Genomic DNA, 27911 nt, shown 5'->3' on the forward strand with positions numbered 1-27911 from the left:
GATTGTTAGTAAATGAAATCCATTTAAATGCAAATGATGCCAAAATTTATTCAACCTATATTTTTAAATTGTATTAATTCATGCTTTTTAGTTGTTTTGTTTGAGACTTTATCTGCAGAAATTATATTTACTTATAGTGAAGACTTTGCCAAAAGCAGTTAATTCCTGGTGTTGTGTTCACATCTTGTTATAGCATTCTGTAGTTAAATAAAGTTTCTATCCAATTAGATGGCAGAGAATTATTAGTTTTCAGTATGACCAGATGCTTGCATGAATTAGCTGCATGCTATTTAGCTACTGTGTTTACCCACATAGAATAAAGATTATGTTTCAAAACAACTAACACAATGATTGTGAAATTCTTTTGGATACACTGAGGACTAGGTGTTAGAAGGCATTTGTATTTTTACTTATAGTAATTATATTTATATTTATATATCTTAAGCTTCCTCTGTCAAATGAATGAAAAAGTTTAAGTAGGTCATATCTTAGTTATCCACTCTTCAGGAAGGGAGAGAAACAGTAGAAAGGAAACTATAGGCCAGTTAGTCTGACCTCAGTGAAGATGATGGAGTCAATTATTAAGGATGAAGTCTCAGGGTACTTGGAGGCACAGGATAAAATAGGCTGTAGTCAGCATGATTTCCTCAATGGAAAACCTTGCCTGACAAATTTTTTGGAATTCTTTGAAGAAGTAACAGCAGAATAGACAAAGAAGAATCAGTGGATGTTGTGTACTTGGAATCTCAGAAGGTCTTTGACAAGGTGTCATAAGTGAGGCAGCCTAACAAGACTAAAACTACGAGAGCATGGTATTATAGGAAATATTCCAGCAAGGATAAAACAGTGGCTGACTGGCAGGAGGCAAAGAGAGAGGATAAAGGGAGACTTTTCTGGCTGGCTGCCAGTGACTAATGGTATTCCACAGGGGTCTGTGTTGGGACTGATTCTTTATAAGTTATATGTCAATGATTGGATGATAGAATTGATAGCTTTGGTGAAAAGCTTGCTGATGATATGAGAATAGGTGGAGGGGCAGGTAGTTTTGAGGAAGTAGAGAGGCTACAGAAAGAGCAAACATGAGGAAATCTGCAGATGTTGGAAATTCAAACAACACACACAAATGCTGGTGGAACACAGCAGGCCAGGCAGCATCTATAAGGAGAAGCGCTGTCGACGTTTCGGGCTGAGACCCTTTGTCAGGTCTAACTGAAAGGAAAGATAGTAAGAGATTTGAAAGTAGTGGGGGGAGGGGGAAACGTGAAATGATAGGAGAAGACCGGAAGGGGTGGGATGAAGCTAAGAGCTGGAAAGGTGATTGGCGAAAGTGATACAGAGCTGGAGAAGGGAAAGGATCATGGGACGGGAGACCTCGGGAGAAAGAAATGGGGTGGGGGGGGGGTAGCACCAGAGGGAGATGGAGAACAGGGAAACAACTAAATATGTCAGGGATGGGGTAAGAAGGGGAAGAGGGGCATTAACAGAAGTTAGAGAAGTCAATGTTCATGCCATCAGGTTGGAGGCTACCCAGCCGGTATATAAGGTGTTGTTCCTCCAACCTGAGTTTGGATTCATTTTGACACTACAGTAGAATCCAAACTCAGGTTGGAGGAACAACACCTTATATACCGGCTGGGTAGCCTCCAACCTGATGGCATGAACATTGACTTCTCTAACTTCTGTTAATGCCCCTCCTGCCCTTCTTACCCCATCCCTGACATATTTAGTTGTTTCCCTGTTCTCCATCTCCCTCTGGTGCTTCCCCCCCCCCCCCCACTTTCTTTCTCCTGAGGCCTCCCGTCCCATGATCCTTTCCCTTCTCCAGCTCTGTATCACTTTCGCCAATCACCTTTCCAGCTCTCAGCTTCATCCCTCCTCCTCTGGTCTTCTCCTATCATTTCACATTTCCCCCTCCCCCCACTACTTCCAAATCTCTTACTATCTTTCCTTTCAGTTAGTCCTGACGAAGGGTCTCGGCCTGAAACGTCAACAGTACTTCTCCTTATAGATGCTGCCTGGCCTGCTGTGTTCCACCAGCATTTTGTGTGTGTTGTAGGCTACAGAACGAGTTGGACAGGTTAGGAGAATACGATGTTGGGAAGTGTATGTTCATGCACTTTGGTAGAAGAAATGAAAGGGTTTATTATTTTCTAAATGGAGAGAAAATACAAAAAACTGAGGTGCAAAGAGACTTGGGAGTCGTTGTGCAGGATTCCTTAAAGGTTAATTTGCGGGTTGAGTCAGCAGTGAGGAAGGCAAATGCGATGTTAGCATTCATTTCAAGAGGATTAGAATATATAAGCAAGGATGTAATGCTGAGACTTTATAAAGCAGTGCTGAGGCTTCACTTGGACTATTGTGAGCAGCTTAGAAAGTATGTGCTGAAACTGGAGAGGGTTCAGAGGCAGTTCATGAAAATGATTCCAGGATTGAATGGCTTGTTATATGAAGAGTATCTGATGGCTCTGGGCCTGTTTTCACTAGAATTCAGACAAATGAGGGGTGACCTTGTTGAAACTTATTGAATGGTGAAAGGCCTTTAATAGAATGGATGTGGAGAGGATGTTTCCTATGATGGAAGAATCTAAGACCAGAGGACACAGCCTCAGAATATAGGGGCATCCTTTTAGGATGGAGATGAGGAATTTCTTTAGCCTGTTATGAAGCCCATAACTGGGTCACTTACCAGCAAAGATAGAGAGGTCCGTTGAAGTCTGATGATACGATTTTTAACAGTATTTATTAGTGAAAATACACAAAAATATCAATGCAAATATACAGATAATATACGTCGTCAATACTAAGTCTAACAGTGCGGGTATAATAATAATCAATAAGAAATAAGCTCTATCGTTGTCTAGGGGATAATGTATTGTCCGATTGGAAATATAAAGTTCAGGCAGGCTGCAGCCTTTGGGGACCGCTGGGTTTGCAATGGTTGGAGAGAGAGGGAGAGGGAGAGGGAGAAGGAGGGGGAGAGGGAGATTTGGAGAAAAACTTGCCGGCTTTCCTTTTATGATTTCGATCCGTCGGAGTCTCGTTAATGTGGCCGTTCACTTGTGGCCTCTCCTTTAGCTAAAGCCGTTCTTCTGTGGTGAGCCCGCCAATCCCAGGCAAGCGAAGGGCGCACACGAGTCCCCACCGGCTGTTGCTATTAAACACTGTCACGGGATTTCTAGCGTTTCTCCTGGTGAGTCTAAAGGGGTTGTTCCCCAGACCCTCTTTTATCCTTACTCACGGGGTCTCAGATGTCAATCAGGTTGGGATGATGCAATCCTTCAACCAGTCCACTCTGGTCGTCCCCTGAGGGTTTCAATGAATAGTACAGTACTCAATACACAATTCCGTCTCCAAGAGATAATGGCCGTTATCCGTGGCTTTGTTTCGCTGAGGCCAGGACACATTCCAAACCTTGTGGATTCTGCGTGTCTCTCTCTCATTTCCTGGGTCCCAGACCCGAATTAATAGCGATCTTGCGATTCTCAAAAAGGAGGGTGCGACTTTGTACCCTTCGGCCCCTCAGAGTTGCAGCACATTCGTAACACCCCCTTCCTTCTAAGATTTTTACCACCGGTAAAAATGAATTAATACAGAGTCTTACAGGATTTCAGAATCTAACACAATACAAGAGGTTTTTTTTCACTACAGAGTAATACAGTTATACATTTAATTCAGCATCTAAACAGTTAGCGATTACATTTGTCACTTCCTTTAATATCTTAAAATCTTGTACCTTAATAAATTCTTGTAGCATCAGACTCCAAGTTAATAACCACCGATTTTTTTTATTCCTTTCCTTCAGCAAACAAAAAAGTAAAGAGTTGTGATCTTAGCTTATGTGTATACTACAAAAGTTCATGCAAATACTAATCTTTATGTTACTTTCAAACTTAACAGTCAATCTTCCATGTGGTTGTCTTTATTAATCACATGCTTTGTCAAAACACCAGATCCTGTTATTTAAAATGACATCCCGTCAACCCTCGCCCCTTTTCCAGTTAACTCCCATGCGGTTAACTTGCATACTAGTGTGGAATAGGCTTTCGCATGCTCCTTTCATAGGAGTTATTTTAGCAACAATGTGTTCCAAACTTAGACCATTTTCCAAATTTCCACCCAATTCTTTAATTTTAAGCAAGTTGTTAGTTTTATCTTCAGAACCCTTCTGCCTCTTCACAGCACTCTCTTGAGTAACAACAGCGTGTGGGGCACCTTTACATTCCTGTAATTGATCCGCAGGCACCGTGTTACCAAGCCATTGTCTCTGTAGCCTGGTTGCTGCTTCTGACATCAATCCAGACTTTAAATTTTCTTCATTCAATTTAGGAACTACACTTTTCCCCTTTCCTTCAATAATAATATTCACCTCACCACCTTTTATCTCCTCACTAACTTTTAACACACCTTCGAACACAAACAACTGGGAATTCTCGCTTCCCACTAGTACCACAGTTAACCCTTTCTTCACTGAACCAAGTCCATCTGACCCACAAGGACTGCATCCCTTTTCAACTGAATCAAATACCTTAGACTTTTTCTGAGCTCCATTACTAGGTTCAGTACCACGTGCATCCACATTTTGAACACAGTCAAATGGGACATCTGCCTCTTCCAGGCTTTCAATACCCGTCCCCTTTTCAAATTCTAAGTTCCCCTGATCCTCCCAGTTACTCTCTGGGCAACTCCCTTCCGGAGTAAACTCAACCCCGCGGGCTGAAACAACCTCACCTGTGAACCCAGCAGACTTCTTCAAGATAATGGCATCCTTTTCATCTAGGACTGCCCTCATTTCATTATTGGGAACACATTTAAAATTTTCAACTTCTTCAAACAGTTCTGCCAAACCAGACAGATCATCCATGTCCAACCCTGGACCTTTTAACAGCCTTATCTCTCATCTTTACTCCGTGCCTCTATAAATTTCCTTCTGGCTAAGGGCAGGTCTACCCCCTCTCCCTTATTCTCTTTCACTTTCCTATTCTCCATTTTACCACCCTACAACTCCTCTTGGTACAAGGTCGGTAAAAATGTCTTGGCCAAATCGATACTGGCCTGATTTAAACTGGTCTCTTTCTCAGCTGCCTTTTCCGACATGCTGTGAGTGATCGTGCATGCGGGATAGATCTTTGAATCTAGGGGTGGGTCCTCAACACTTACAGGCTGGCTCGGCAGCTCCATGGCTGACCAAACATCACCACCAGCTAAATTGTTACCCAGAAGGATGTCTACATCAGTTCTCGGAAATTCTGATCGCACCCCTATTTCAACTGGTCCAGATACCAGCTCACAATTTATAATGATCCTATGCGAAGGCACCGCTTCTGTCCCTTTTTCCTATGCCTCTCAAAGCTACCTCTCCAGTCTGAGGACCAAAATCTAGCACCGTACTGCGAATCAATGACAGTTCAGCTCCCATGTCTCTCCAGATCCGCACTGGAACTGGTGTGTCTCCCTCTTTCACAGACACGGTTCCTTTTGAAATACATTTCTCAGACCCCTCTCATATTCTGTCTACCTGGGGCTTTCTCGTCGATTTACTGATCACCACAATACATCCTGTAGGGACTGCTGCTTTCCATTTTCCTGTCTTCTTCCTTGGAGCAAGGCACTTAGATGCAATATGACCCACTTTTCCACAATTAAAACAGGTCAAGCCAGGACCTCTCCTGCCGTCTTGCCTTTCCTCCTCCTCAATTTTACCACTAGCTCCCGGCTGGATCTCTGCCTCAGCCGGCGTGCTTTCTTTACCATTCCCATGGTCTCTCTGGTAACTTTTATTCGAGGAAAACTTTGTCTTGTGGGTTAGGGCTTATTCATCTGCGAACCTAGCAAATTCGGAGATGGACTTATTCGGCTTCTCTTTCAAATACATCTGGATATCATCCGAAACACAACCTTTAAATTCCTCAATCAGAATTAACTCCTTGAGACGCCAAAAATCTTCTTCCACCATCGACACCCTTCTCATAGGCAAACTATGCATACGTCTGATTCCACCCTTTCTTTAAATTTCTGAACTTTTGTCTATATGCTTCAGGTACCAATTCATAGGTCTGAAGAATGGCCTCCTTTACTCCCTCATAATTCTCAGACTCCTCCACCTCCATGGACAATGCCGCATATGCCCGTTGTGCCTTCCCTTTTAACACGCTTTGTAACAACGCCACCCACTGATCTCTGGGCCACTTCTGACTCACTGCCACCTTTTCAAAATGCAGGAAATAACTATCAACATCCGTCTCCTCGAACGGAGGTACTAACCTAAACTCCCGACTAACATTAAACCTCTCCTCTCGGTCTGGCCCTTGAGCTCTTCGCTCTTGCCTTAACTTTTCCATGTCCAAGTCATGTTGCCTCTGTTTCTCCTTTTCAGCTCTCTCCTCTTCTTCGGCCCTTTCCTTCTCTTTTTCAGCTGCTTCCAGCTGTTTTAACTTAATTTCATGTTCCAACCTTAATTTCTCCAACTCTAACTGAGCCGTCCCACTAGCTGGTACCTTTTCAGGGATATTTTTCAATACCTCAGCCGAAAACACATTCTTCACAATATAATACTGAGTTATGGCCCTCTGCACGTCCTGCTTTTTCATCGACAACCTCACCTCTGTGAGATTTAGTCCTTTCGCAATATTTATCAAGTCCGACTTTATGGCCACCTCTAGTGCCTCCAGAGTCGGGTTTTCTATAAATTCATCCACGTCCATCTTTGCTGGTTTCCCGTCTGGTTACCCACGCAACCAGACCCATGTTTGGACTTAAAAGCCCGATTCACTGGCCCTCCAATTTGGTATCAAATCTCGAGACGAGGCCCCCACTTTGTTATGAACCCCGTAACTGGGTCACTTACCAGCAAAGACAGAGAGGTCCGTTGAAGTCTGATGATAAGATTTTTAACAGTATTTATTAGTAAGAATACACAAAAATAATATCAATGCAAACATACAGATAATATACATCGTCAATACTAAATCTAAAAGTGCGGGTATAATAATAATTAATAAGAAGTAAGCTCTATTGTTGTCTAGGGGATAATGTATTGTCCGATGGAAATATAAAGTTCACTCAGTTCATGCAGGCTGCAGCCTTTGGGGACCACTGGGTTTGCAATGGTTGGAGAAAGAGAGAGAGAGAATTTGGAGAAAAACTTGCCGGCTTTTCCTTTTATGATTTCGATCCATCGGAGTCTTGTTGCTGCGGCCGTTCACTTGTGGCCTCTCCTTTTGCTAAAGCCGTTCTTCCATGGTGAGCCTGCCAATCCCAGGCAAGGGAAAGATGCACACGAGCCCCCACCGGCTGTCGCTATTAAACGCTGTCACGGGATTTCTAGCGTTTCTCCTGGTGCGTCTAAAGGGGTTGTTCCCCAGACCCTCTTTTATCCTTACTCACGGGGTCTCAGATGTCAATCAGGTTGGAATGATGCAATCCCTCAACCAGCCCACTCTGGTCGTCCCCTGAGGGGCTTCAATGAATAGTACAGTACTCAATACACAATTCCGTCTCCAAGAGACAATGGCTGTTATCAGTGGCTTTTTTTTCTGAGGCCAGGACACATTCCAAACCTTGTGGATTCTGGAGATGTCTCTCTCATTTCCTGGGTCCCAGACCCGAATTAATAGCGATCTTGCAATTCTCAAAAAGGAGGGGGTGACTTTGTACCCTTCGGCCCCTCAGAGTTGCGTCACATTCGTAACAAGCCAGAGAGTGGTGAATCTGTGAAATTCTTGGCCACAGGAAGATGTGGAGGCTATGTCTTTACGTATATTTAAGGCAGAGGTTGATAGATTCTTTATTGGTCAGGGCATGAAGGGATACGGAGAGAAGGCAGAAGATTGGGACTGAGAGGAAAATTGGATCAGCCATGATGAAATGGTGGAGAAGACCCAATGGGCCAAATAGCCTGATTCTGCTCATATATTTTATGGTCTTATAACAATTTTGAATTATAGATTTCTTCCTTTCACATATGTTTACTAAATTATCAAGTTTCTCTGTCTACTAAATTGACAAGTTTCTCCATGGTAGGCTCATTCACAAAGTCAGGAGGCATGGGATCCAGGGAAGCTTGGCTGCTTGGATTCAGAATTGGCTTGCCCACAGATGGCAGAGGGTAGAAGCAGATGGAGAATATTCTATCTTGGGGTCCAAGGCTCTAGGTTCTTCACAGTTGCTGTGCAAGTTGACAGGGTGGTTAAGAACATGTAAAACATGATGGCCTTCATTAGTTGGGGGACTGAATTCAAGAGCTGAGAGGTAATGTTGCAGCTCTACAAAACTGTAGTTGGATAAACCACATTTCAACCGTTGTGTTCAGTTTTGGTCACCTCATTATAGAAAGGTGGTGGAAGTTTCAGAGAAGGTGTAGAGGAGATTTGTAAGGATGCTGCCTGGATTGGAGAGCATGTCTTTTGAGGATAGGCTGAGTGAGCTAGAATTTTTCTCTTTAGAGCAAAGGATGAGATTATTTGATAGAGGTGTACAAGCTGATAAGAGGGACAGGTTGAATGGACAACTAGAATGTTTTTCCCAGGGCAGAAATGGCTAATATGAGAGGGCATAATTTTAATGAGAATGGAGTATAGGGCGTATGCCAGAGGTAAATTTCTTTGCACGTAGGGTGGTGAGTGCATGAAATATGCTGCGGCATAGTGGTAGAGGCAGATACATTAGGGTCATTTATGAGACACTTGGCTAGCCCTCCATCAATGTGCCTATGTGTGATGGAAGGGCAAGACTGATCTCAGAGTAGGTTAATAGGTCAGCACACCATTTTGGGCTGAATGGCCTGTAATGTGTTCTATGTTCTAAATTGTGATGTATAATCAAATTCCAGCTCTTACCTAGAGCAAGACCTTCATCTTTGTTGAAATTCTTTACCTCTAGCTTCATTTCAATAATTTCCTTTACCAGGCGGTCCCAAAAGCCTTTGGCGCGACACAGTAGTTTTGTGCTGTCAAAGTCAATCCTATGGCCGGTGTGAATGCAATGTTCTTCTACCACCGATTTCTCCGGGTAACCCAAATAGATACACTTCCTCTGCTCCTTAATGCAGGTTTCCACCGTGCATCCCATCTGGCCAGTATACGCTGCTTCACATTCACAGGGAATCTGGTAAATGCCAGCTGACCAGAGTCCTAGGTCATCTTTGATCTGCATAAGCTGTGATTTGAGGTTTTTTCTTAAACAGGTTTGTAGATAGTATTAATCTGGTATTTCTTCAGGATTCTGGTGATCCTTCCAGAAACCATTGAAACATAGGGAAGAGGGGTGGTAGTGATGGTTCCTCCTCGTTGTTAGGTTTCCTGGTTTACCTGTTGGCCTTTTAGAGCCCGTTTGATTTCATTCACCTTGTAGCCATTCTGTAGGAACATTGTGCATAATTGTCTTATTTCCTCGGGGAGATTCTCCGGGTCCGAACTAGCTTTTGCATGGTTAATTGAAGTAGAACAAACCACACATTAGGAGGCATGATGGTGGCTTTTATTGTTAAGGTACATCCGTGTGACTGGGTTTCGATAGATGTCATGCATGAAGCTACCGTCCAGTTACCGTTGTATTAGAATGTCCAGGAATTGGGGGGGGGGGGGGAGGGCAACCATTTTAACAAAGATTAAGATTTCACTCTAAAAACTGGAATCTGATTGTAAACAAAGTGGGAGAGCAGAAAACTGATTGGATGATGACTATCCAATCAGAGGGCTGGACTATAGGGGTATAAATACCACAGGACTTAGACATGCCCAGGTATCATCCCTGATGAAGATGATAGAGTTTGTCATCGAAACATTGGTTATAATTGATACCTATACCAAGCTGGAAACCTGAGAAGAGTTTATTTGTCACATACGCCAGGAAAGCACTAGATCATTTTATTTTTGGCCAGAAAATTACCAGAAAAGGACTTTCCTGCACTCACCGATTTTCATCAAGACCATGCACTGTTCAAAAAAAATTCATATCACATCAAAACAAGTCCAGTTTTTGATCTTTAATCCTTTCACTAGCACATCCTATCTTTCTTTTTTAATAATAGAATATTTCACTGTATTAGTATTATCTCATGTAACAGTTAGTCTCCAGGCAATCCGCCTCATCAAACCTCTTGCATTTAATGCATTCAGAAGTCTTGCCCTGTGTGGTGTCTCTTTTACTTTTTCCCGTTGCTTCATCTACCAGTGATTCCTCTCTTCATCTGGTGTTCATTAATACAATTAAGTATATTACAAGTAGAACGTGGATTCAGCCTATTGATCTGAACAGTCCATGTTTATATTCAACGTTCTCACAAGTCGTAGTCCTAATTCCACATACCCATATTTTTCCTGTATCTATTTGCACTCTTTACTATCAAATATATTGCTATGTGGTTTCTAATTCAATCAGGAGCCTCAAAATGGCCTTGCAAATGTGTGTGCAAAAGCACAGTTCTCCTGTTATTGTTCTAGATCTCATAGATGTAATATTATATCTATGTTCTCATTCCAAATCTTTTAGCCATTTGCTCCATCTATTCAAGCCCATTCCCTCTGAAGCATAAATATTTTTAAATTCTTGTTTATTCTCTCCTGTTGAATAATGAGTGCTTCAATTTTACAAGTTTTATGCTTGCATTTACTCCTATCAGAGAGCATCCTTTTTATTCTGTGGTGTACTGTTTTTATTATGTCAACGTCTTTCTAATAGAAAAGAGCCCAAAACTGCTCTCTCCATTCTTGCTAAAATTTGTATATTCTCCATTCTGTTTTCAGGTTACCTTTTTGACTAAATTATTGTTAGTAGTAAATCATAAACACTACAAAGTCTGCAGATACTGGAAATCCAAATCAACACACACAAAATGCTGAGCAGCTCAGGCAGCATCCATGGAAATGAATGAACAGTTGATGTTTTGGGCTGAGATCCTTCATCAGTAAGCAGCTGATGTTCTGAGCTGAAACACTTCATCACTGAAATGTCAACAGTAATTTCCACAGATGTTGCCTGACCTGCAGAGTTCCTGATGAAGGGACTCAGTCCGAAATGTTGATCATTTAGTCTTTTCCATAGATGTGGCCTGGCCTGCTGAGTTTCTCCTGCACTTTGTGTGTGTTAGGTGGGGAAGGTTAAGGGCTGGAGAGGAAGGAAACTGAGGAGAGTGGACTATAGGAGAAGGGGATCCAGGTGGAGGTGATAGGCAGGTGAGAAGAGTAAGAGGCCAGAGTGAGAAATAGAAGAAGAGGGGAGGGAGAAATCAATATTCATACCATTAAGTCAGAGGCTATTCAGATTACCCACTTAGTTAGTAGTATTAGTTTTTTTCTGTTTCTACCTTGCACTGTTACCATTTCAGTTCATTCTATGCTCTGCTCAAATTTTCCAGACATAATCTTTCTATACAATATCTTATGACTGAGGAGCAAACTATTTTTATTGGAAGTCAGAATAAGGTGGTCGATCTTAAAAGTTGGCAACTGACCACCATTCTATCCAAGTGATGAATTTGACAATTTGACTAATCTATCAATGATTGCTTTTAAGTTTATAGATATTTATTACTGCTAATCATGTCTATTGTTGCTCTGAATATTTAAAAATGTGCTGACTGCCATGCAGCCTTTTTTAATGCAACTGTTTCCAATATTTGACAGTTTAAACCTGAATTCCCAATATGGTGTCTTCACATTGCCTACTGGCTAAAAAGCTACTTGGCTGTCACCTAACAATTTTGTCTGTTTCACTACTTTTCCCCAGAGTACTGTCCTTTGTAGTTTTATATTTATAATTAACAGTTTTTGTTTTAGATTTGTACATTTTGCCAAAGTGTAAAAGAATTTGCATTTCAACTGAATGGCTTTGACTTCCCTATGAGCATTGATATTTTTGTTCAAGTCCCTGTGGTTTCTTTGTGACTTACTTTAGGAGACTTTGAAATGCATTTATTAGAAAGGGAAGAAGCTGGGAAGTTGCCAGTTTCCTGCAGAGTCCAGCTCTTCCCTGACAGCTGAATAGCAGTGGGGAGCGTTCCACTTCTACAGTTTGTACATTACGCTCTTATCTTTGCTGTTGCTACTAAGTAGATACCAGCCTCAGGGCAGAGCCTCAATTAAGTGAATGTCCGCCAGCAGTTCCTTTGATCTTGAACTACAATCAATGAACATGGGACTGGAAAGCAGCTACAACATGGTCTAGGTTAATTCTACAGATGTATATGGGGTTGACCCGAGGGTGTGGAATAGAGAATGTATTAGCTGTTTTATGAGAGTATTCCAAATTATTTTATTCAGAAATGAAATTATTGTGTCATTTGAGTTTAAAGGTGTCAGCCCATAGAAAATACCAGATGTTTCTCTGTTTAGAATGTAATTAAATGATTGATTTATAACTTTACTGGACCATGGCAAATTTACAACATAGAAGGAAGACTCGTCTCCACCTTGGTAAAAAAAAACAGCATTGAACTAATCCTTTTAACATATAGTATGCGGCTATTCAGGCCACAGCTCTTCAAGTACGTGTACAAGTTATTTTTAAATGTGATGAGGTTTACTGTTTCTGCCACCCTTTCAGGCAGTGAACCCCAGTCTCCTATGCACAGGGTGCAATAATTTCTCTCTTACCTTGTCTTGTCATACAGTGTGGAAGCAGGCCTCTTGGTTCACGCTGAGGAAGATTCCCATCCAACTAGTCCTACTTGCCCATGTTTGGCCCTATCCACGTTAATCAAATCCTAATACTTCTGCAAATCACTTTAAATCTTTGTTGCCCAATTTTAACCCCAGTAAGGGAGGTGAGTTCTTCCAATTTACTCTTTGCAGGTCCTTTCCTTAACTTGATTGATTTGTCTTTGTCTCTTTTTCTAAAGAAAATAACCCTAGTTTATTTAATATTTACCCATTGCTACTATTTGTCAGGTAGTTTAATGTCCTCATAAATCACTTCTATGCCTTCTCTACTGTAATCATATCTTCCCTGTAATGTGATCAAAGCTGTGTTCATGCTGAAGCTGTGGCCTAACTAGCAATGTATAGTTTTTGCAAACCCTTCCTGCTCATAAATTCTATCATGGCCAATAAAAGAAATCATCCCATTTGTTTTTACATCTCCTTATTGACCTTTCGAGATCTATGGATGTACATATTCACAAACAAGAGAAAATCTGCAGATGCAGGAAACCCACTCAATCCTGCTGAAGGGCTTTGGCCCAAAACATCGACTGTACCCTTTTCCATAGATGCTGCCTAGCCTGCTGAGTTCCTCCAGTATTTTGGATGTATACTTTCTCCTTGTTTCTTCATAGAATACAATGTCAGGACTTTCATCATATATTCCATTGCCTTGTTGAACATCTCAGAGTGAATAGATTAAATTTTATTTGCCCTTTATCTGCCCTGCTGACCAGACTCTGTATCTTGCTGTGGTTTAAAATTTTCTTCCTAACTGCCACCACATTGTTAATCTTTACCATTTCCTGCATAATTCATCAATTTGTGTGAGAGAAAGCCAGGGACTGAGTACCGAGTGGAATATAAAAGCATTTAAAAAAATCTGCTTTTCCAATTGAAGCTATCCTGACTATGTCTCTTTCCATCAACTTTGATCAAATCTATCATCCGTAGCCCTCAATGGACTGAATGATGAATTTAAGGGCACTTATCACTCATTGAAGAACTTGAGTGAAGAAGACCATCGGAGTCTGACTGATGCTGGAATTCTTACTGATTATATTGTTACTCCAAAGATGCTTTCATCTGGAATGGCCAGAGATTGGCCAGATGCACGGGGAGTCTGGTAGGTGTACCTTTTAAAATCCAGCATGTTTGCTAAATAGTCAGTGATCTCAATTGATTGATAAACAATGACACTTCTGAATAAGTTTCCCTATGTTTTTGAGCCATTTATCGAATTCCTCTTACACATTGACATTTCACATCTATTTTAAATATACTTACAGCTTTTCAACCTGGTGAGCATCTTTGGAATAGAGTATTAAAGGCTGGGAAGGAGAACAATTGATTTAGTGACCTAGTGGCAACTTAAATGAAATACGGGGAACAAAAGGATCAAAAGGAGGTTTAGCATTAGACTATAATCAACTAGCAGCACAGCTTGGAGAAATCCAATGGGTAGTTTGCCCAGCAACCAGCTTGACCGTTGTCACTAGGAAACCCAGGAGAAATAGAAAACGCAGAATAGCTTATGCAGCTTGGCTCTTTTTGGGGTAAATAAATATAAATTTGTGTGAGTAGGGTGTGTTAAATTGTTATAATTCCTTATAATTTCTCCAACATGCAATGTTCAAAACTTTATAGTTATTGCTTTCACAATACGTAAAGAATTTCTGATTTTTCTTGAATCAAATGATTTTATTGGTATAAAGTTGAATGTTACTGTGATAATAACATTAATTTTATTAAAAACCTAAGTATGCGATCTAATTAGTATTATGATTGGTAGCTGGGGATAATAGATTAACAATGATGCTATTATACTTGGCAAAGTATTGAGTTGTTGGCTTCCGTGGCTTCTCAAGACTGTTGCTTACATTCTAAACTACTCACACTATTATCCATCCAATTAAGAACCAAATTATGTTTAAGAGCATAAGATATAGGAGTGGAATTAAGCCATTTGGCGTATCAAGTCTGATCTGCCATTTGATCACGACTGAGCCAATTTTCCTCTTGGGCCCCCAATCTCCCCATATCCCTTCATGCCCTGTCCAATCAAGAATGAATATATATATATAGACTTGGCCTCCATAGTTGCCCGGGGCAAAGAATTCCACAGAAAAGACTCCCATTATTCCCACTCTTTGCCTCCAGCTAATCAGCCGCTGCTTTATCCATGCTAGAATCTTTCCTGTAACACCAGGCTCATAGCTTAAGCAATCTTATATATGGCACCTTGTCACAGATCTTCTGAAAATCCAAGCACACAACATCCACTGTCTATTATAGAAACCGAAAACCTACAGCACAATACAGGCCCTTTGGCCCACAAAGCTGTGCTGAACATGTCTTATTACCTAGGGTTACCTATTGCCCTCTTTTTCTAAGCTCCATGTACCTATCCGGGAATCTCTTAAAAAAAAAACCCCATCGTATCCGCCTCCACCATCGTCGCTGGCAGCCCATTCCATGCACTCACCACTCTGAGTAAAAAAACTTACCCCTGACTTCTCCTCCGAACCTACTTCCAAGCACCTTAAAACTGTGTCCTCTGGTGCTAGCCATTTCAGCCCTAGGAAAAAGCCTCTGACTATCCATATGAACAATGACTCTCATTATCTTATACACTTCAATCAGGTCACCTCTCATCCTCTGTCACTCCAAGGAAAAAAGGTAGAATTCACTCAACCTATTCTCATAAGGCATGTTCCCCAATCCAGGCAACATCCTTGTAAATCTCCTCTGCACCCTATGGTTTCCACGTCCTTCCCGTAGTGAGGAAACCAGAACTGAGCACAGTCCTCCAAGTGGGGTCTGACCAGGGTCCTATATAGCTGCAACATTACCTCTCAGCTCTTCCCACGATTGATGAAGGCCAATGCACTGTATGCCTTCTTAACCACAAAGTCAACCTGTGCAGCAGCTTTGAGTGTCCAATGGACTTGGACCCCAAGATCCCTCTGATACTCCACACTGCCAAGAATCTTGCCATTAATACTATATTCTGCCATCATATTTAACCTACCAAAATGAACCACCTTACACTTATCTGGGTTGAACTCCATCTGCCACTTCTCAGCCCAGTTTTGCATCCTATCAATGTCCCGCTGTAACCTCTGACAGCCCTCCACACTATCCACAAGACACCCAACCTCTGCGTCATCAGCAAATTTACTAACCCATCCTTCCACTTCCTCATCCAGATCATTTATAAAAATCAGAGTAGGGGACCCAGAACAGATCCCTGAGGCACACCACTGGTGACCGACCTCCTTGCAGAATATGACCCATCTACAACCACTCTTTGCCTTCTATGGGTAAGCCAATTCTGTATCCACAAAGCAAAGTCCCCTCAGATCCCATGCCTCCTTACTTTCTCAATAAGCCTTGCATAGGGTCCCTTATCAAATGACTTGCTGAAATCCATGTACACTACATCTACTGCTCTACCTTTATCAATGCTTGTTATTTCTTCAAAGAATTCCAACAGATTTGTCAGGCAAGACTTTCCCTTGAGAAAGCTATGCTGACAATGGCCTGTTTTATCATGCTCTCCAAGTACCCTGAGACTCCAACATCTTGCCAAAGAGGTCAGACTAACTTGCCTATAATTTCCTTTCTTTTGCCTCTCCCGTTCTGAAGAGTGGAGTGACATTTGCAATTTTCCCAGTCTTCTGCAACCATTCCAGAATTTAGTGATTCTAGAAAGATCATTACTAAATGCCTCCACAATCTCTTCAGCAACTTCTTTCAGAACTCTGGGGTGTACACTATCTGGTCCAGGTGACTTATTTACCTTTAGGCCTCAAGTAACTTCTGGTATCCTCTTTAATATTGTTGGCTAGCTTATTTTTGTATTCCACCTTTACCTTTTTAATGACTTTTTAAACTTGCTTCTGTTGGCTTTTAAAAGCTTTCCAATCCTTTAGCTTCCCATTAACTTTTGCTCCATTATATGCCCTCTCTTCAGCTTTTACTTTGACTTCCTTTGTTAGCCACTGTGGTGTCACCTTTCCTTTAGAATACTAATTCCTCTTTGGGATCCATATATTCAGTGCCTTCCAAATTGCTGCCAGAAATTTCAGCCGTTGCTGCTTTATTGTCATCCCTGCCAGTGTTCTTTTCCAATCAATTTTGTCCAGATCCTATCTAGTGCCTCTGTAATTCCCTTTATTCCACTGTAATACTGATATATCTGACTTTAGCTTCTTATTCTCAAATTTCAAGATGATTTCATATCACTTGCCCCTAAGGCTTCTTTAACTTAAGGACTCTAATCAATTCAGGTTCATTGCACAACACCCAATCCAGAATAACTGATCATCTAGTGGGCTCAACCACATAGGCATTTTAAAAACTCCCCCTCCTGGAATCCAGCACCAACCTGATTTTCCCAATCTACCTGCGTGGCTATTGTAATTTTGCCCTATTGGCCCACATTTTCTATCTCCCGTTGTAATTTGTAGGCCACATCCTTACTACTGTTTGGGGGACTGTGTACAACTTCCATCAGGGTCTTTTTACCCTTGCAGTTCCTTAGCTCTATCCACAATGATTCAACACCTTCCAACCCTTTGTCATATTTTTCTAAGGATTTGATTTCATTTTTTAACCATCATAGCAACACTACCCCGTCTTCCTGCCTGTCCTTGAAATATAATGTGTATCCTTGGACACTGAACATGTAAGCATCTCTCAGCCACAATTCAGTTATGTCTACTTCACACCTGCCAATCTGCAACTGTGCTGCAAGTTCATCTTGTTCTGTATACTGCACACATTCAAATCCTGTATTCACCTTTTTCAATTTTGTCTACCTTTTAACGTTGCAATTCATCCTGTTGACTGCAATTTTGCCCTAGCAACAGCGATTCTTCACTACACAATGCCTTTGTTTGTAAATCAGCCAACTCATCTTAAGCACAATTCTCCACCTTTCTTACAATACCTGTATTGAAACACAGGCAGCTCAAGACACTAGTCCCACCATGCTCAACCTTTTGATTCCTAACTTTGTCTGAGGTTTTATCTGACTCCACAATCTCTCCACTAAATGTACTGGCACTCTGGTTCCCATCCCCCAGCAACTCTAGCTCAAACCTCACTGCGCATCGTTAACAACCTTCCCACTAGGATATTAGTTCCCTTCCAGTTTAGGTGCAAGCCGTCCCTTCTGTACAGGTCTCCCCTTCCCTAGAAGAGAGCCCAATGATCCAAATATCTTTAGCCCTCTCTCTTACACCAACTTCTCAGCCATGTATTAAACTGTATAATCTTCCTAGTTCTGGCCTCACTAGCATGTGGCACTGCTAGCAATCCTGAAATTAGAACCCCGGAGGTCCTGCCCTTTAATTTAGCACCTAACTCCCTGTGCAAAACCTCATCACTCATCCTACCAATGTTATTGGTACCTGCATGGACCATGACTTCTGCCTGTGCACCCTCCCACTTAAGAATACTGAGGACTCTATCTGAGATATCCTGGACCCTGGCACCTGGGAGGAAACTTATCATCCAGGAATCTAGTTTGCGCACACAGAACCTCATGTCCATCCCTCTAACTAAAGAATCCCCTATCACCACACTGTGCCTCTTCTTCCCCCTTTCTTCCTGAATCACAGAACAACTTATTCCAGTGATGTAAACCATTTTAGTAAAAAAAATGTTAGATGAACCAATAGCTTTGCATGAGTAGAGATGAGGAGATACAGAGTCTCCTATGTGGACCAATTTTTTTGACATATAAAAAAAACCTTTGATTAATCAGATAGAATCCCATTTGACTTCAAAGATACAAATGATGAATTTGCATTTTACAGGCACAATGATATGAAAAATTTTATTGTTTGGGTCAATAAAGAAGACCACCTTCGTATTAGTTCTATGCAACAGGGAGGGAATCTGAAACAAGCTTTTGTACAGTATTGTTTGGGTCTTAAAAAGGTAAGTAAAACCTCCATTTTTAAATATTAACTCTAGGTGTTAATCACTGCTGTACTGCATTTAAACAATGAAAACAGTTTAGAATAATATATTCCTTTTAAGGCATAGAAATTGAGGTCTGGCTACCAAGTGAAAATATTTGTAATATTGCAAAGAGAGGAATAAAGCTGCAGATTGGAAACATTTTAGAATTCACCAACCAAGAAATTGATAAGGAAAGGGAAAGGAGAATGCAAGACTAACTTAGTTAGGACCCCAAAAGTTCCTACTGACATAATTAAGAAAATAAATCATTTGTTAATTTAGGTCCCTAATTGACCGCATGAGCATAGGCAAAGAAATTAAATATTTTATTTGCATTGAGGAAGCAAAGTAAAGCACTGGGGAAACACAGAAAACAAGCCTAAAATGAAGAAGCTGAAAGAAACCACAGTAAAAGTAAGGTGTAGAGTAAGCTAACAACATTGAAAACCACTAAAAACCCAGATTCTGATGATCTGCATTCCAAGGTTTAAAATGAAAGGCTATAGAGATGATGGGTACACATTTTGACTTCCAAAAATATTTTGATTCTCAAACAGTGATTGTAGGGAGCAAATATAAAACAGGGAGAGATGAAATGGATTACAAGTTATGCTGATGTCAATTGAGTTGAAAAATTATAACTGGCAACAGTATGCTTAGAAAATAGGTAAGGTTCCACTGCAGACACTGGAATCTGGAGCAACCATCTGTTGGAGGAACTTGATGGAGTAGCATCAATGGGGAAAAAGGAGTTGTCAAAGTTTTACAGAACTCTACAATTCCTTACCTCCTACAGATTCTGCCCCTGAATTTCTCCAGTAGATTACATTGCTGAAGGCTGGTAGAACATAGAACAGTACAGCTCAATATGGGCTCTTCAGCCCATGATGTTGTGCCTACCTTAGTCATTAAAGATATTGAGGGGAGATGTAGGTTTATCCGGGGAAAGAAGCACTGAGGTTAAAGACCACTCGTGTTTTTGAATGGCATAGAAGGCACGAGGATCTGATTGGCTGGCTTGGTGTGCGTGTGTGTTGTCAAGAACCAAAATACAAATGAACTTATTTTGGCAGAAATGCCTGAAGATTGTCACAAATTTAAACTCTGGAAGAGAAATTTCATTAGATAGTGCTAACACTAGGTATTGCATAACTTTGCAGGTTCTGCCTAGATTGTAGCCAAAAGCTTTGCTACATTATATCTTAAAATATATACACCACTGGAGAATCTTAAATAAAGGAAATATAAGTAAAATTAGGAAGTAAAATGCAAATACAGTTCATTACTTCACTTCTTTAAATCACAAATTTCAAATAACATTCCACAAGCAGAGACCTGGTATTCCCAAGCCTGACTCTTATTTCCTCTACTGGCTGGAAAAACAGTGAACCCTGGAAGCCAAACAGATCAGGAAGAGAAGGAAAAAGAAAAAAAAATAACATCTCAACAAACCAATAAAAATGAACACTTGGTATTGGCCTTCGATATTATTTTGTTAATGAAGCCAGACTAAAGAATATTTGCTGATGACCACCATAACATCATACATTTTCAGAAGACTGAGATATAACCAATTGTTTATCTAGCTTGAAGAAATATACCATCAGAAAAAGCACACCTTCATCTGGAAAGATAACCTAGGTTACGTGTTGACTTGCCCTTCTGAACTTGGAACAGGCATGCAGGCAAGTGTGCACATTAGGCTGAAGTACATCAGTAAGCATGAGAAGTTTGATGAGATCTTGCAGCGACTACGTCTGGAAAAAAACTTCACTGGTACGAAATTAAAAATTCCTTATAAAATTACTAATTCAGTAACTACTTGAATTTAAACAAATGGTGAGTAGCACAAAGTTGGAAAGCTTTGTTGAACTGTTATTAACAATCTGGATTTATTAAACCAAGTTTACGTCATAATATACTGACCCTTACCTTACAGCAGGAAAAATCCATTTCTTAAAAGTTCTCCCATTTCTCATCTGTATTGATCAGTATATATTCCATTTGTTGGCAATATATTTATGACTCTACACTAATATATTGCACAATGCCTATCCATACATTTGCACCATGCTGAATCTATTGAACTTTATTCTCCATTCAAAATTAACATGTACCTCTATTGTCATAATATGTTCACTTCAGACAGTCTGACTGGAGTGCTTTTAAACACCTTACTTTTAAATATCATATACTTTAATACATTTCTGTTAGTATTAAATTTTCCACTCCTATCAATCATCACTCATGACTTCTGTTTCTCTTTTGCCATTCAAGAACAGAACAATAAATAAAAGTCTATGTAGGGAGTGCACAACAAAAGAGCACCTGTGCAGAGAGAAGCATAATTTATATTTCAATCATCAATTTGGAATGTCAACTCTGCTTCATTTTCACTGAAGTTACTTCTCTTAAATGTTTCCAGCAACTTCAGTTTATATCTTAGCTTTCTAGCATCCACGGAATTTTGATTTTGTAGTTCAGTATTGTTCTTCGATTCTGTCTTATTAGTCCTGCACCATCTCTTCCACAACACTTTGAACCTCTCATCAGACTTCCACCTCTCCCTCACTTGCCACAGCCCCAGCAAAATAACATGCCCTACCTGTTGAATCCAATTCATCCTCACACCTTCCCTGCAGTCTCTGACATAGTAATTGTACAATTTTTTTCCTTTTACTAATTATCTCAGTGAGAACTGCTTTTTTGAGGTTCTGCCCAATCTGTTAAATCATTACGATCATGAAGTATGTTTATTTGCTTCCAATTTGCATAGATTTCCGAAGAATTTACTTTGGCTTCTTTGCCATCCTGCCAAGTATTCAATATTTCAGCCCAGTATTTAAAAAAAATTCTCTTACCTGTTACTTCTGCATCATATTCAATGAATTCATTAACCTGTTTACTGTAACAAGTTACTTGTAATTGATGAAACTTTGGGTATATTTATTATTTTTTTCTAGGTGCTGCCCTTGTTTCCACTGAAAGTGAAGTCTGTGATATCTCTAACACAGATCGAATAGGTATCTCTGAAGTTCAACTTTTGCAGCTTGTTGTCGATGGCATTAAACTGCTGATAAACATGGATAAACATATTGAACAAGGAAAACCTATTCATGAACTTATTCCTGCTCAGAAATAAATGTATATTCAGTAAATTTAGTGAGATGAAATTTTCTTCAAAGATGTGATGTGAAACATTTCATGTTATGAGACACTAATGATAAAATATTTGTAGACTAAACACAGCATTACACAATACTTAAAAACTTAAATTTTCCAGTTGCATTTGTCACTATTTTATATATGCTTGAAATAAAACACCAGTTCATAATTCCATGCATACGTGTGTTTTTATATTACAAAAGATAATTCTATATTCACCTTTTGTTTATATCAACACTATCAGCGGTGGTAGGTTTTCTAATTATCTAAGGCAGAAACCCAGAGCAATAATTTAAAAAAACCAATGTAGTTAAGGTTGGGAATATTTAATTTTCATGTTTAACAGATACTATTTCATCAGGACCAGTGGAATACAAGTACAATATCCTTGATAACGATCATAAACTTATTCTGAACACGACAGGCCATTTCATGCAGTTTAGAGATCACAAAACCCATGGAATTTACAATTATCAGAAAGCATCTTAAAAAAATCTTTCTGCATTATGTTTAAAAAAAATGGCTTCAGATTCCCCACTTTTTTGTTGTATTTAAGTGGTTTAGATGATCTTCAATGTACTTTGCTGCAGGGAAAGTTGCAGCTCTGGCAGTCTTGAAAGCTTCCCACTGCTCAGCTCTGCGTTGCTTTGCATGACCTTTTTCTTGTTCCTTTGTCATCCAAGGGTGGCTGAGCCAGTATTCTGTCTCCTTTTCAATCTCCAACCTCTGAAGTACATTGCGCTTCATTTGCCACGTAATCTTTCTCGGACGTCTGTATTTCCCTATCCATTGTTTGCCTGGTATTCCTTTTCGAAGCAAAAATGCTGTAAGAAACATTTTGCTACAACTTTACCTTAAAAGAAACAGTAAACAACAATAATCGGAATGTGATCTCTAAACATTAAATATTCGAATACAAACGGAATCTCAAATACCAAAAAATCAATGCAAACAACTGGTGAACAGCTAAAGTTCAGCAGGTGACCCTAAGCTCTTCTTGTACTTTAAGATTTCCCAGATGTTTTGCGGCCAATTAATTACTATGAAATATTGCCATTTCTATGTAGAGAAATATGGCCAGACATTTGTATATTGCCAGGAACAAGTTGATCTGTTTCAAGACTTGGTATATTTTCATGATTCTATGAATATGACAATTTCCCAATAAACTGGGAACTTTTGTATTTGGCTGAGACGATATACTAGGCCTGTCAAAAACATAGCCCTTGCTAATATTAGTCTTTCTATTTTGTGGCAAGCAGGACACTAAACCAGAACCTTCATAGTTACCCATCTCCATTCAACTAAAGAAAGTTGTTATTTATTTTAGAGTGTTATGGAAAGGTGCAGAATTATAAACTCTGCAAAGTTCAAAGTAACTAAGCAAGAAAGTAAGTCCTATTTATTCAAGAGTTTTCTTGCTACAAGAAACAAATAAGTTAGAAAAGCCTTTGATGTACAGACGCAAACACGAGAAAATCTGCATATGCTGGAAATCCAAAATGCTGGTGGAAAGCAGCAGGCCAGGCAGCATCTATAGGAAGAAGTACAGTCGATGTTTTGGGTCAAGACACTTAGTCAGGACCCTTTGATGTACAGCATTTGATTTTGTATTTTGGGAATATAACCTAAAGTTGTAACCTACAGCTGCAGGCTTAAGGTGGCCATGGTCACATAGTAATTAGTGCAACACTTTACAGCAATGGACATCACCAATTGCTGTTCCATTCTCACTGATGTCTATAAGGAACTTCTATGGTACACCCATGTCCGAGTGAGCTTCCTCCAGGTGCTCCAGTTTCTTCCCACATTCTGAAGACTATGGTTAGGAATCAGGAGTGTCGGTGAGCTACGTTAGTGCCAGAAGCACGGCAATATTTGCAAGCTGCTGCCAGCACAATTCTCGCACTTACTTGTTGAGGCAAAGTGACAACTTTACCTTAAAGTTTTTCACTATATGTTTTGATGTACAGGTGACAAAACTAAATCTTTAAACCTTTCTTTGTGGAAATAGAAAACTATGCTGATAAAAGCTTTATACTGGAACAAAGCCTACCTGGAGCTGTAAATTTCAAAGCAACTGACATCTTGCATCTAACTTTATGAACAGTTGTTAGAAGCATATTATAAATCAGTGGTTCTCCATATTTACTGTCCACATACAGCCCATTCATTATGAACATTTTCAAAGAAGATCCATCTCTGCAACCTACTGCCCATTCTCACCTTTTCTCTGTAAAGATGATTTTGCTTCTTAAATTGGTATCATATCTCTCACAGCTTAATACGCAAGCTGCTTCTGTTGCACATCACTGAAATAAAGTTAATGGGAGACACCAATGAGATTCCTTGAGGTGCATTATTCTCATCAGCAACTTCTTAAACCCTCTACATATCTCTTCAGTTTCTGCTAACTTTTCAATATCATACTCAAGTGACATACATTGTATAAGCACAGCCCCTTCAGTCCTTAATAAACAAGACACTTGTCCCAAGAGAAATTCTTTAAGGGCATTTGATTTTCTTTGGGATGCTGCATCTCAAAAGATGACATAGTTTCTTATGTACAGTGCTGTACGCTGTTCAGATACTTCAGTTGAGAATGATTAACATCCACATAACATTTCGTTCAAATAAAATATTAGAAGTTAAATACAATATTAAATGCTCCAATAGAATACAACTGTGTATGCCTTCTTCTAACATGCACAAGTTGTTAAGGTTCCGAACAGAACCGTAGAGAACATAGAGGTCCATGAGCCAATCCTCCTCGGGTGATCAGATGTGGAGGGGAGTCAGCAACTTTAAATCCCTTGCTACTAGCATTTCAGAGGATCTGTCCTGGACTCAGCATGCAAGTACATTACGAGAAAAGCATAGCTGAGTCTCCACTTAGAAGTTTGCGAAGATTTGGCATGACATCTAAAATTTTTAAAAACTTCTTTAGATGTGTAGTGGAGAGTATATTGATGAGTTGCATTACAGCCTGATACGTAAACACCAATGCGCTTGAATGGAAAATCCTACAAAAAGTAGCCCAGTCCATCACGGGTTAAACTCTCCCCACCACTGAGCACATCTACATGAAGCACTGTTGCAGTAAAGCAGCATTCATTGCCAGGGACCCCCACCGCCCAGGTCATGCACTCTACTTGACGCTGCCATCAGGAAGGTGGTACAGGAACCTCAGGACTCACACCACTAGGTTCAATAACAGTTAGTACCCCTCAGCCATCTGGCTCTTGAAATAGTGGGGATAACTTCCTTTGGCCCATCATTGGAATGTTCCTAAAAACTATCAAGAGTCTTCATCTTATGCTCTCGATATTTATTATTTTTATTACTTTTCTTTCTTTTGTATTTGCACACTGGTTGTTTGTCTACCCTGTTGGGTGCAGTCTTCCATTGATTCTATTACGGCTCTTGGACTTATTGAGTGTGCCTGCCAGAAATGAACGTAATAACATACATGTACTTTGGTAATAAATTTACTTTGACTTTTGATATCAAAATATTCCAATTCTACTGAGGGAAGAGGGTCATCACTCTCTACAAAAGGCTTCATACACTGCTTTAGCTTCTCCAACATCATTTAATAGATTTATTAACCATTTGAGGTAATAGTTGTCCTGGAACCAACTGTCATTTATGAAAGGCAGTTCCACTTGTAAAAAGTGCCTCAGTTTTGGAATTGTTTCCTCCCTTCACTTCTGAACAGTCTTGCTATGTCACCAGGTTCAAGTCTGAATGAACAGACACACTGTGAATACTTATGAATAGCCTGAAGACTTCAAGCAAATCTTACCTTAACCTGTGGGATTCAGGAAATAAAACCCTTCCTTACCTCAAGGATATACTGTTTGTCAGAAAGGAGGAGACGGCATTAGGCCACTGTTCTACTCTCTCTACACTCAGGGCTTTGTGGCTATGCATAACTTAAACGCAATTTATAAATTTGCAGATGACACCACTGTTGGTGAAATTTTAGATGGCAAGGAGCTGGTATACAGGAGTGAGAGATCAACACTCAAAATACTGGAGAAACTCAGCAAGTCAGGCAGCAAACTTAGAGGGGAATAAACAGATGTCGTTTTGGTCCAAGACTCTTCTTCAGGACTGGTGTTTCTACCAACAGCGAGTGCACAGAACAATACGAGTTAGTTGTTAGTTAGTTAGTTAGCACAGTACGAGCTAGTTGGTCGAAATGTTTTTGCACTATACTGCTGCCGCAAAACAAATTTCACGTCATATAATACAGCGATAAAAAAGAACTAATTCTGAATTGGCCCAGCATCTTACTAACCAATCGAATGAACCTGCGCTACGATACCCCAGCAGTCGTACACAGACTGACTACTTGGCCCAGCAGCACCTTCTTCCTGCCTCGTTTTCTACCGATACCATAAGCAATTCAGAACTGAGGAAACTGAAGGGCTTATTCTCCCAGAGGTGTCGCCAGAAGTGCACTGCGCTTCATCAGAACAGCTAAGGCAGAAACTGCACATGCAGGAAGTCAAATCCCGTACTCACCTCCACCGGGCGACTGCCCGCAGGGCGCCACCTCTTCATAAGCTCGAGCTTGATTGGCTCAAACTGCCACAAGGTGCGCAGATATTATTGGTTGCTTTCAGTTCCCGTAGTAATAAGCTCTGCAATTGGTGGGTGACACGCCTGCTCGGTGGTTTGCGGCAGGTGACGGGGAAGAGGGTAGCGGATCACGGCGGTAGCAGAGCGACGTCTTCCCTGGACCGTCAAAGATCTGACGCGATTCTGCAACACATCGTCAGAACCCCAGATGGGTCGTCTTCCAACTGGTTTCGGGTCCGCCCACCTCTCCCCAGCACCCGCATCCTCTTCGACCACCTGGTAGTCCCATTTAAGCACTCCACCCATCCCAACCGACTGCACAACGCCACAAACCATCCCGTGTCTCACTGCCCGTCGCCCTGTCACCTTGATCATCCACCAGCCGACCGTGCCATTCCACGCACCCATCCAGTATCAAGCCGCAAACAATCCCACCACCATCTCTCTTCCTGACACTGTATTTGCTTTAGGTCAAGCCACTGAGAACTTATTCTTTCATCCACTTGTTATTTATGACTTACTGTTTACACAAAACCAATTCCACTGCCATCTAAAGTTAGAATGTCACACTGCAACCCCTTAGCTCTTATAGTTCGCAACACCTGCGCTGACCATCAAGCTCCGCTCTAATTAACCCCACGTTTCCTCTCACATCCCCATCAAGTCCGCCAGACATCCCCCCCCCCCATCCAATTTTTCGCCACGTATCTACTGGCAACCAATGAACATACCGACCAGCATCTCTTTGAAGAAACCAATGCTGTCATGTGGAGAACATCGCGATCCAGCCCACATTTCTGCAATTGTACATTAGCAACAATAGCCACTGACCACTGTGTTGCACTTGTCTCTTCAGTAACATTCTGTTTGCCCCACACTTGTTCGATATTATCTACTCAAAACCAACCAGCTCTACTCACATAAATCCAGATCTCGCCACCCAGTTAGTATTTGTCTCTGCTATTCGGCTTCATTTCCTCAATACATTTTGTTTGCAGTCCTCAGGAAAAACTCTTCTGACATAAAATACATTCTCCATTCTATCTGATTCCCATGGCATCTTAATATTAACTTGTCAAGAGAAATGTTTGAAGATAGGCAAAGGATATTTTAATTCTATAAATATGAGCCAAATTTTGATCCAGATGTTCAGTTGATGAATTAGTACATACTGTACCGTAGAAGGGTCTCAGCCCAAAATGGCAACAGTTTATTTATTTCCATAGATCCACCATTTTGTGTGTACTGTACCATTTAGGATGTTATGGATACAGTCCTAATTAGTTTAAAAATCAGTTTAATTAGTTTAAATCTCAACCTAAGTAGTTTACAAATTGTAACTACAGTTTAAAGGTAAGAACAAAATCCCACCTTGGCACAGTTATACATCAACGTTTGAAAACATGAACAGCTCAAAAACAATGCCTTGGGATAAAGGACAGATGACAACATTACAGAACAGGAAAGAGGCAGTATTGATGACATTATTTGAAGAGAAATGGAGGCTCAGTTCAAGGATACCAAGGTTGTGAAAAATCTGGTTTCGCTTTG

The 27911-nt window shown here is 40.5% G+C and overlaps 2 protein-coding genes across 6 annotated transcripts in view; one reads left to right on the forward strand and one right to left on the reverse strand.

Annotated features, from left to right (window-relative positions):
• Positions 1-21809, forward strand: part of LOC132402806 (creatine kinase M-type-like) — a 34888-nt gene extending 13079 nt beyond the window's left edge. For 2 of the 3 annotated variants that reach the window (XM_059985811.1, XM_059985812.1), the window contains exons 6-9: positions 13590-13761; positions 18461-18584; positions 20195-20384; positions 21572-21809. In XM_059985811.1, coding sequence (XP_059841794.1) covers positions 13590-13761; positions 18461-18584; positions 20195-20384; positions 21572-21750 — 665 coding nt within the window. In that variant the 3' untranslated portion in view covers positions 21751-21809. The remainder of the gene's footprint in view (positions 1-13589; positions 13762-18460; positions 18585-20194; positions 20385-21571) is intronic. The other variant, XM_059985813.1, reaches the window with a different exon arrangement.
• Positions 21810-21942: 133 nt separating this feature from the next.
• mrpl57 (mitochondrial ribosomal protein L57) lies at positions 21943-26362 on the reverse strand. 3 transcript variants are annotated; one of them, XM_059985814.1, is made up of 3 exons: positions 26304-26362; positions 24000-24085; positions 21943-22626 (listed from the first exon to the last, which is right to left on the reverse strand). In XM_059985814.1, the coding sequence occupies exon 3, from the start codon at positions 22608-22610 to the stop codon at positions 22299-22301; it is 312 nt and encodes a 103-aa protein (XP_059841797.1). In that variant the 5' UTR covers positions 22611-22626; positions 24000-24085; positions 26304-26362; the 3' UTR covers positions 21943-22298. The 3 variants fall into 3 exon arrangements, with proteins under 3 accessions (XP_059841797.1, XP_059841798.1, XP_059841799.1); XM_059985815.1 differs by lacking the exon at positions 26304-26362 and adding an exon at positions 26077-26239; XM_059985816.1 differs by lacking the exon at positions 24000-24085 and having other exon boundaries at positions 26304-26351.
• Positions 26363-27911: the final 1549 nt, after the last annotated feature.

The sequence above is a fragment of the Hypanus sabinus genome, chromosome 12, assembly GCF_030144855.1.
Source record: "Hypanus sabinus isolate sHypSab1 chromosome 12, sHypSab1.hap1, whole genome shotgun sequence".
NCBI lineage: Eukaryota > Metazoa > Chordata > Chondrichthyes > Myliobatiformes > Dasyatidae > Hypanus > Hypanus sabinus.